Source organism: Apus apus, chromosome 1, assembly GCF_020740795.1.
Source record: "Apus apus isolate bApuApu2 chromosome 1, bApuApu2.pri.cur, whole genome shotgun sequence".
Taxonomy (NCBI): domain Eukaryota; kingdom Metazoa; phylum Chordata; class Aves; order Apodiformes; family Apodidae; genus Apus; species Apus apus.
This window is the reverse complement of record NC_067282.1, coordinates 67,414,047-67,425,005: the sequence shown is the minus strand read 5'-3', so window position 1 is coordinate 67,425,005 and position 10,959 is coordinate 67,414,047. Positions and strand designations below refer to the sequence as shown.

At 39.5% G+C, this 10,959-nt stretch overlaps 1 protein-coding gene across 1 annotated transcript; it reads left to right on the top strand.

Moving 5' to 3' along the window:
* The first annotated feature begins 5,817 nt into the window (after positions 1-5,817).
* GPR15 (G protein-coupled receptor 15) lies at positions 5,818-6,924 on the top strand. Its single transcript, XM_051629705.1, has one exon. The coding sequence runs from the start codon at positions 5,818-5,820 to the stop codon at positions 6,922-6,924; it is 1,107 nt and encodes a 368-aa protein (XP_051485665.1).
* The last annotated feature ends 4,035 nt before the right edge of the window (positions 6,925-10,959 follow it).

The following is a 10,959-nucleotide window of genomic DNA, read 5'->3' as shown; positions in this document are numbered from 1 at the left end:
TTAAGAAACCTCTGCCTGTATCCTGCCTTTCCATCTCACCAACACCTCATAAGGTAACTGTCTGCAAGGACATCTTTTGGGGTCTGACTGGGATTTATCCTAGACTCTAAAATATTTAACATCTTTATCAGTGGCCTGGAAGAAAGTAGAGCATCGCTGATAAACTTCACAGATGACACGAGGCCTGAGGGGAGGGTAAATAATGACATGGAGAGGACACTGGTACAGGGTGACCTGATCATCCGGCAGCCAGGGGCAAGCAAACATGCATTTCCATCAGGTCATTGATGAGCTCATTAATTTAGGAGCAAAGAGTGGAAGCTTTACTTACATACCTGACATAAAACCTTATCCTGGGAAGCACATAATGAAAAGGATAAATGGGTCACAGCGAATTACCAACTGCCAAGACGGTGCTGTAGCTAAAAAGACCAATTGTTTGCAACCTCAGATATATAAACAGCAAAATCACAGGGAAGTAAGAAGTTATATCAGATCTAGAGTTGCTATGGGCTGCTGAGAGAGCGGTCTAACTTTGACATGTTGATAAAGTAGAGAGAAACCTGGAAAGGGACATGGAAATCACTGAGCAATTAGAAAATCTCCATAAATGAAAAAATATCACAGAAAGTCAGTGAATATAGTTTATTGAATAGAGAGCTAAGGATTTACAAGACCATAAAATACATGTTATGGCAACAGGGAACAAAAAACATCAGTAATAATTTTCTTCAGTGTACCTGGCAAAACTATTATAAGTTCAAGCTAGAAAATGTGAAAAGAAAAAAACAAAACACATAATAAAACGGCACAAACAAAGCCCTTCTATATCCTATGCCATGAGAGAAGGAGAATTTGAACCATTTACTATAAATCATAGTGAATCTTCTAACACTGGCAAGTTTATAAGTTTATCCCCTAAAAGATCTAATCTTGTAAAAATGAGAATAAATTCTGGAAAATTTTGAAGCCATGCCTACTTCCATTATTGAGCTAAGACTACAGCAGCCTCTTCTTCATAATCTGCCCTGATATATAGGATGTGTGCAGCTGCTCAAAAAAAAAAAAAAAAAAAAAAGCCCCCAAAAAAAGCCAGAGGGAAGAGATGTGTTTTCACTTTATTTATTTAATTTCAAAGGCTGTCCACAGATTTCACCTAGATTTTTATTTTCTTTTTTTCTGGGAAAATACCCATCCGTATAATAAGAGTAACCCAATAAAAATGCCAAAAGGACACACAGAGTTATTAACTGCTACCATCTATCTTTTTTTGTTTTCTTTCCACACCACCTCAGTGTGCCTCAGCAGAACCACTGGTTGCTCAGTTTAGCTACAGAACAGGATCACTTGGAGAGGTTTTTGAAGGAAAAGTTTGGTTTACTGTGCAGAAAGGGTGGCAATTTGCACATGAAAGCATGAAGGGAATAATGCTGATGGCTACACCTTAAACGCTGTTCCTGCTTTTTGCAAAACTGGAGTTCCTTGGATAAGTAGAGGTGGATCATGTGCATTTGTCAGTACCTCTAACAGAAGTCCTCAGGCACTGATGGAGAGTTTAACATCCAAGTGCTGCAACCAAACCAAACCAACAAAACCCCAGTTTATTGCAAAAAAAAAAAAAGAAAAGTGTAATACAAAATTTTTGCCATCTTAGCTCTCAAAGTCTAAGGAAGTAAGTAGACATTGTAGGAGGCGGCACTATCTGTATTAAATGAAGTTCACAGAAGATAAGAAACAAGATTAGAAATGAAAAAACCTCTTCATGTATCACATTTGCTTAAGGAGTTATTGATTCAGACTGAAAAATGTGTTCAAAAGCCTGCCTGGTTTTTTCCAATACTACTAGCTGATTTACAGTAAGATGCTGAATCTCCCAAAAATATTAAAAAACATTTATCAAGTGTCAAAAAATATTTTCTTTCCACACCCTGCTTTGGACACCACTGCTCTCAGCTGGAAACTAGTTCAACCTATCCTGATGCACTGTCTCAGTGTCCACAATTTTACCTGATTCAGTTCTACCCTCTCCTCTTTTTTAAGGGGTGAAACTTTTGTGGGCTGGCATTTGTCATGTTACCTCTGAATATGCCTTCACCTAGGTTATAGCATAGGAGGATAGTTTCAGCCAGTTTGGTGTGTGTGGGGGGGTGGGTTGCTTTTTGTTTTGTTGTTTGTTTGGTTGTTGTTGTTGTTTTTTAATTAGGTCTGCAAATCTCTATTCCTTGCAGAAAGTTTTTGAAGCACAATCATTTAGAAACTACTACACTTTCTTTTACAGCCAAACGAACCTCTGTTCCTTCTCAGCATTTATCATCATTAATAATTTACTGATACGTAGATTATTTTATCTAGATGCCCATGCTTGCATAAAAGCAGACATACAAGTTGAAATAAAACTATTTTAAACTATCAGTAAAATAGGGAATGTAAAAAAAAAAAAAAGGAAAAAAATCCCCAAACCACACCTTGCTACCAGGAATGCTTCACTTGCAGAAATGTGTAACGGGGCATGTGTGTGTGTTGTTGTGTAACGAACTAGATCAACAATTCCACATACTTCCTGTGCAGTTTGTTCTGCTGTGCATCTCTTTTACTTATTTTGCCTTACAATTTGCAGGCTACCATAACACGTATCATGAGCATTACGGAACTGAGAACAAAGACAAATCTTTTCCTTCACTACTGTTGGAAATACCTCAGCATTTCCTATGAGGAAGGTTTAAGGAACAGCACAAAAAACTGACAGGACAAACTTCATAAGTGCATTTGAGAAAGGCAGCACCATCAGAGGAACGTAGGCTCTAAAGGAGAGCTGGCCAAATGCACAGCCATGGTTCCAGTCCTGAGCACATGGTTACTTTAGGTTCACTCTCAGGTGCAGAAGTACTCAGCACCCAGTGGGCACATCTGTTCAGAGCTGCATGGAATCATGTACGTACAGCCAAGCCAAGCCAGTAGCTGTTGCTTCTGCAGAAAATTTTGTTCCAGAAAAGGGTTTACATGTGTCCGGCAAAGTCTGGGAGGAGGAAAGTAGTATGGAAATCCAGGAGCAGGGAGAAGAGGGTGGATGCCACCCTTCCAGTGACAAAATATCACACCGTATCTCTTGGATCTTAGCACATCACCTACTGAGCTTTCTGGAATATTTATGCAAAAGTGTTACAAAGGGAATTTCCATGTGCTGAGTATTTTTGAGAGCTTGGCTCAACCTCAGGGAAATGAGCTCTGCAGAGAGTCAGACCGACATGAAGACCTAAGTGACCTGATACCACATAAAAAACCCACAAGGCTTACAGACTACCAATAAACATGCCTGCTGCTGCTGCACTCAGAGCATTACATATCACTTCATTATTCACGACAGTGGTTTGTACTATCTTTGCAAATCTTCTGTCCAAATAAGGAAGTGTCACATCTGTAATACGGAAACATACAGTCCAGAGTATTCAAGAAATACAGAGCGTATTCAAGAGAACAGAGTTGATCCCTGTTGGAAAAGGATTACTGTCTCATTTATTATTTTGGTAAGTAAGGCTACTAAACTGCATGGAGCCAACAAACTGAGGAACTGCAAACACAAGAATGCATGGACATATGCTTATCTTTACAGTTCTATTAAGCTTTTTGAAAAGTTACTCATGTTTTTGTCTGCTTTAGGATGGGGAGAGGGAGGGAATGATCTTTGAGAAGGAGTATGTAGTGGTGTGAGATGGAGGAAGAGAAGTTTGTGTCCGATTTCTAAAGCTTGCAACTGCATATAAACTGTTCAAGATCCTAGTGCATACTAAAATAACATGTAGATCCAATTTTGCAAAACAGGCAGGGTTATTCTACCACAGACTTTAGGGTTCAGCTGATCTGCTCTAGTACTGATAGAAGAGAATGTGTCTATTTCCTAGTGCTTCTTGGAAGAAAAAAGCCTGAAACATATTCCTTGAAGCAGAAATAAGCAAAGGTGATGCCAAACTCACTTCTGCACTGAGTCCATCAAATATAATTCCTGTAAACTGTAAGATACTTGGGCATTCTTACATGACTTGTAGCTGAAAATAAGTTATATCTTTTGTAATCTTCAGATGGTGAGATGATTTTTAGCCTATGCTTCCTTACAGGTTCACAGTTAACATCTGTGGCATATAAATTGGTAATCTAAGCCAGCATGTTTTTATACACCTTGTTCTTTTTTTCAGAGTTTGTGATGGCTGAATTACACCCACTAAGAGTTAAATTAAATCTTTACACATTCCACGAAAAACAGTCAGTTAGAGTCCACTAGTGCCCTACTGATAGGAAGGCAGTTGTCTGTAACTAGGTCCTTACTAGACACCAGTGTATCTACACAAGAGACACTGCCCACCTAAATATCCCTTGATCCAGCAGCCAGTTGTTTAATAGCAGCTGGCTGCTTTTCCAGGCATCTGGAAGCCTACCAGGTCTCTGCTGCACAGAGTGTATAACCTGAGCTCTGGCAGAGTGAATCTGAGTGCATCCAGAGTGCACTGGAGGGACTAATTTGCTGTCCATGCAATTTGGTGTTGCTCTTTGCCTGTGGAGACATATATAGGTGTGATTTATCTGCCTGGGGCTCCAACATGCTTTAGTAAACAAATTGCTCAAAGCTTTAAGAATCCTGAAGATGCACTGGGTCTGTGAACACACAGGTGGGAGGAATGAAAAAAATGAATTTATCTGCATAAGAGATGAAGAATAATGAAGACCAGTAGTAGAAGTTTCAAAAGTAGTACACACTGACAAAGCTGTATTGAATTCAGTAGTTTAAAAAGTGAGAATTTTCATTCTATTTAAGCAATGCTGAAAGGGCTGTCTGTAAGGTAAGCCACAGCTGGGGCAATATTTTAATTGCAAATGAAAGATGAAGGAACTCACAACTTAGAGAGAAGTGAGCAGTGTATGTAACGATGGCTCCAGAGCCACGTGGGCTGCACAGCCACAAGAAGGAACAAACCACTGCTCTGGAGACCAGGACTGTGGCCAATAAGGAAGCCTGTATAGGGATGGGAAGATCAAGTCAAGTTTCAAATTGCAGAAGAAAACTGCACAGTGGAAAACTGTCCTCTTAAGTTTCAATTACAGTCATAAAGCTGGCTACGGGAAACTCAGGACTAAGGGAACTAGAAGGGCTGCATGGCAGGAGGAGGGCTCTGGCAGAGCAGTGGAGAACCTGGGACTGATACAGAACAACTAACTACAGGACTGAATGGATATGGTATTTTATATGTTTTTCCCTAAATATGTTCATGAGAGAATTACTCTCAACAGAAAACAACAATCATAAACAAAGAAAGTAAAAATCTCCAAGCCTCAAAAAAGTTGAACTTGCCCAAAAAAGCCATTTATACAAAATGTTTTGAGTAAATATAAAAGAATTAATAATTCTCTGACTTCTTCTGAGCTGGTACAATTGCAAACCTCTGCAAACTAGCAATATCCTGTCCTAAAAAAGTTCAGAAACTTGAAAGCTACCTTACCTCCCTGCAAAATAGAAGCAAAACCTGAACTTGGTTCACTTATACAGGAAAAAGCAAAATGAAGATAAAATCAATAAATCCAAACCCAATTGAAAAAAAAAAAAAGCAAGCAAGTGCTTATTCTGAAGACAGGGTTTTGACTAATCAGAGGCTCTTCATCATTTTTCCGTTGCCTATGCAACTGGCTAAAAGTATATAGATGACACCCCCAAAACCACTTTTCTCCTCCTACCTCTCCCTACTCCTCCCCCTTCACTTGCTAACATGCTTTTAATATAGACCTTGAGGGGAAGGGTAGAGGGAGCTCAGAGTATCCCTCAGAGCAGGGATGAGGACAGCTTGCCCAGAAATGGAACTCACTCAGTTTTCACCGGTGACTACAGTAACTTTCACCTACGACTACTACTACGATGACACCTGCCAGTATCAGCATCTGCAACATATGTCTACTTTCCTCCCGATCCTGTACACTGCTGTGTTTCTGGTGGGCATTGTTGGCAACTCCATCCTGATAGTAGCCTTGGTCTTTAAGCGACGGGTCCAGAGGGTGATTGACATCTTCATCATCAACCTTGCTGCATCTGACTTCATCTTCCTCATCACGCTGCCATTCTGGGTGGACAAGGAAGCATCAGATGGGAGCTGGAGGGTAGGATCTTTCCTCTGTAAAGCCAGTTCCTATGTTATCTCAGTCAACATGTACTGCAGCATCCTCCTCCTCACCTGTATGAGTGCTGACCGGTACCTGGCTATCATGCATCCCTCTATTGCTAGACGGGTCAGAACAAGATCCTACTCCAGTGGGCTCTGCATCTGTGTCTGGTTAATATCCTGCTGCTTAGGGATGCCAACCCTTTTGTCCAGAGAACTGAAGAACCAATATGGAAAGACTTACTGCACAGACAAAGCTGTGACAGAAGCCAAACAGATCATGTCACTGATGCTTTTAATCCTGGCCTTCTTCTTCCCACTGTTGAGTATCTTAACTTTTTACTGCTCCATCACCAGGAGACTCTGTGTGCATTATCAGAGAGCTGGGAAATATGATAAGAAACTGAGAAAATCCATCAAGATTGTCTTCATTGTAGTGGCGGTTTTTGTTACCTCCTGGGTTCCCTTCAATCTTTTCAAGCTTATGGCCATTCTTCTGGGACTTCTGAAGCAGCCCGACTGTTACCCCAACAGGATTGCCCAGCTGGGCATGATGGTGAGCAGCCCTTTTGCTTTTGCAAACAGCTGTGCCAACCCTTTCATTTACTATTGCTTTGACAACTACATCCGCAGAGCCATGCTCCAGTGCCTGTGCCCACGGGTGAAGATCAGCAGCACTGGCAACAACTCTGATACTCTGGACTCTCGCCTGAGCCACTCCTTATCCACTTTTGTTGCAGGGGAGTATCCTGCTAGGAAGAGGAAGCGCTCAGTGTCCCTCTGAGTGGGAGCTGGGACTGTGGAGGAAAGAAATTCTCTTGGCAGGAATAGAATAAAGCAAGAGACAATGAAAGAAAGATATGAATGACAGAGACAGAAGTGCAAGTGTAACGTAGGTGGCACTCTGGGTGGGAAGAATGCTGCTTCCCTTTGAATGCAGATAAATGGAATAGGAAACCTTAACCACAGCTTTATGGTTCACAGTGATCGCTGTGTCACTGCACAGTGTAAATCTGAAACCATCACACCGAGAAACAGCCACAGATTCTCACACTGGAACACCAGCACAAGTGCTGCAAACTACAGAAAGGAATCACATAAATCAGTCAAAGCTGCTCTGAGACAAGCTTTAGAATTAAATTTATATCGGTTTTTCTTCTGCACAAAGGAAGAAAAACAACACAACATAAATGTTGCTTTGCTTTGCTGCCTAGCTCACCCACAAGCATCTCACAATATCCTCAAGATCATTGATTCTGGTGTTTTGGAGGTTTTCTGAATTTAGAAATGTAATGTTTTAATGAATTTGTGTACGACCAGTTCTTATAACTTGAGTCTTGTGTGTTTTTCTTGAAGCCTCAGCTTCTTCATTATAGCATTAAATCTTAGTTTTAATCACAGTAATTAAATTAAGTTTCTAGCCTTTGTGATTTCAGAAAAAAAAAAAAAAAAAGATAACTTAAAGGCAGGGAAACCCAAAGACAATAAAAAGAAATCCAGGATTTAACCTTTTTCCTAAAGGGGAAAAAAAAACCAACACAAAACCCACTAATACTTTTTAAGATTTTTTTTGGGATCTGACACAATTTCTGACTGCTTTTGTTGTGCTATAATGGTACGACTGTGAGCCATTGAAAGTCCAGATCTGCTTCGTGTAGCTGCAACTGGTTTATGGAAAGACATACGCAGTAGGGCTACTTTCTCCCACCGGAGTCACAGTTGAATGCAAATGTGCCTGAAAAGGAAAGTTAGCCAGAATTTCATCTGAATGGAGAAGCAATCACTAAAAATGCTGAGAAACCCTGCATGCAGAGATGCTCACAGAAAAAGGATTCAAAAAGACCAATGTCTTAGTTCATTTACAGAGTTGAAATCTGTAAATAAAACAGCTCTGTAAAGTTGCCTCATTCCTATTCAGCAATCTTTGGGAAATGCAGAAGTCTTACATTTAATATGCTGTGGGGCAGATATCACTTGCCCAACTGGAGTCAAGTCTGACAGCCAGTGAGGTGGGGAAACAGAAAAAGCTCAATAGTTTTAACAGCTGTAGTACCTCCTAGATTTACAAACTAGATGAACAAACGGGGAGCAAGGAGTTAAGCAGCTCATCAGAAAACTGGTACTGGACTTTTATAAAGCTGACTACATCTATTTTATTAAATCTCTCATATCCTTCTAAATGCCAATGACTGATAGAAATGTTTGCTTAAAAGCAAAGAAACCAGGGAACAATGTTTTGTGGTGTAGAGTTACAGTACAAATTAAACTTCCAGCAGCACTGAGATTCCTTGGCTGTGTTGCAGTATCTAATATTCTGTTGTCTCTCTTATTAAATGTTTAGCTTAATGTAATAGTAATTGCTGTAAATATAATAAACGAGTATCATAAAGCATCCAGGTTGTGTAATGTGATTAAGTCAAAAGACTGTTTGAAACTTTCCTTTTATATTTCCTGATTTTTAAAGATTGTTATCTCTCTTCTCTTTTGCACTTAGCATTTACAGCTTTTGAACTAGCTTTTACAAAACCCACAAAGGTGTTGACTAGAGGCAGAAGTCACCTTATCACTAAGTGATAAAACAAAATACATGGAAACAAAACTTGAACTGCAGTAAGTAAAAGATTTTAATGATATTTACAGCCCTGTAAGATAAAGCAAATTCAGCTCTGGCCATGAAAGAAAGAGTCAGCAAATACACACCTTTGGGTCTACATTCTAAGAAGTAAAATGACTGGTAGCAACTTGTATGCAATTTGCTACACAGCAAACCTGTATAATTTTACTGGGCAGCAGTGTTCCAAGTTAGGTTTTAGGACTTTGGTTCTGTGTTCTCCCAACTTTGCCAGGGAAGGAATAAGCTGCCACACAAATCCATACCGCGACAAGGGCTCAGAGACTCATAAACAAAAAGATTTGCAGCAATAGTCCCTGGATCACTTTAGTCACCAAAGAGAGACTTTTACATTTAATTTCATTGAAGCTAGGAACTGTTTTCTAGGCAATCAGATGCAGGAGATTACTTCTAGAATAACGATGAGGCATTTTACAAATCCATGGGAAATTACTTTTATACTAATTAGGGACTGGTTTAGCTAAAAAGAGTGATGGTCTGCTACTTCAGGATGCAGTGAGTTTTAGGTTGAATGGTTCCACCCATGCAGACCTGCTAAAAGGCTTCAAAGGGAAGATAACCATACCAGTGAACATAATTAATGAGAAACAGAGTGAAATGGGCAAAGCCTGAAGACCTGACTATTGTCTGTACAGCAAGAGAAAAAATGTGTGAACTGAACCACAGAAGAGGTGTCCCTTTGATATAAGGACAGCGTAAGTACATTCATGATAGCTTTTCTTTTTGCATCTCTGTATTTTCTAAATACCCATATATGAGGATTACTATTTGGGGTGTTATAAATAAATCCTGGTATTTGCATTTTTTTATTGAACATTCTGGTCTTGCTGTTTAATGTAGGCAGAGAAACAAAACACAACTCACCCAAGGGCAGTGCCAACGTAGAAACCAAGGCATGGATGCCTTGCCCAACTCCCCCGCCAGTTCCCTACTGTACCCAAAGGCTGATAGAGCAAGCCCTCATTTGAGCAGGTGGAGAGCTGGCACTGCAGAGTCAGTGGAGGCAAAAGTGTCTTTTGGCAATTGCTGGTGACATTGTGATCTCTGACACACAGCAAGATACTGGGATATGAGCTTGGGCTACAAGGGGGACACCACAGAGACACAATCTAGCTTTTTGTTCTCCCTTCACCTTTTCTTCCCCATGACCTCTTCTAAAATATTTTGTTGGTTTCTTCCTCCACGTGGCTGACCCACACCTAACGGCCAAGCTTTTCTTTCAGTCTTACAAATACATGAAGAGCATCAACTGAATTTTCAGACCTTGCTTCAGTGCTCGAAAATCACAACAGTGACAGTTGAAATTTTAATTTTACTTACAATGACCCTCAAAAAATACTGTCTCCATAGTCTCTTCTCAGTCTCTTATCCTCCTTCTACCTGTACTAGTCCATAACAAGGGACTTACTGTTTTAATTACATTTCAACTAACCTACAATCTTTATTACAGAAATATTTCACATCTTGTTTTAAAGAGGGTTTTCTTAGCAAGTCCAACTCATTTATTATTTCCTAAATCCACACCCAAAGCAAAATGGTATTTTTAGAATATAATAAATCTGCAATTTTAAGCTAGGGCTGCCACTTTCTTTTTTTTTTCTATTTTTAAATAATTCAAAATACCATAGCAAATTGGAACAATGATCAAGGAAATCTACCCAGATCTCCTTCCATTGCCTAAAGCTTTAGTACTGACATTTGGAAAAAACAAAACAAACTTGCTAAATCTTGCCAGGTTTTAAGAGAATCACATATAAATGCCACTGCAAGTGCTCTACACGAGCAAAAAAAAAAAAATACACGAGGCAGCAAATTCAACAAAGCAAAACTCTTTTGATTCCTTCAAGCTTTCATCGAAAAGACTACCCTGTGAAGGTTCTTAATTTACTCTTGTAAACTGCAGATATATTTAAGATTCTCATCACAGTGTCAACATTATTTTCAATTATTTCTTTCAGAGGAAAGGCAACCTGTGCTTGAACAAACTTATTTCTGGAATTTTGACTATTCCTTGTTAATACTCATTGGTTTTTTGTTAGCACTAATACAGCTAAGGATGATACCGAAATTATTGTGATTTTAAGTATTTAATCTGGTAGACTTCAGTAAAATAACAGGATGCCTATTTTATCTGTGTTAAAAGGACGCAATGACTGTAAAGTGATTTGCTATGTGAAATGAAAATGG

Bases quoted from the DNA above. Each gene is read 5' to 3' on its own strand.
- GPR15 (XM_051629705.1), top strand. From the start codon at position 5,818: ATGAGGACAGCTTGCCCAGAAATGGAACTCACTCAGTTTTCACCGGTG.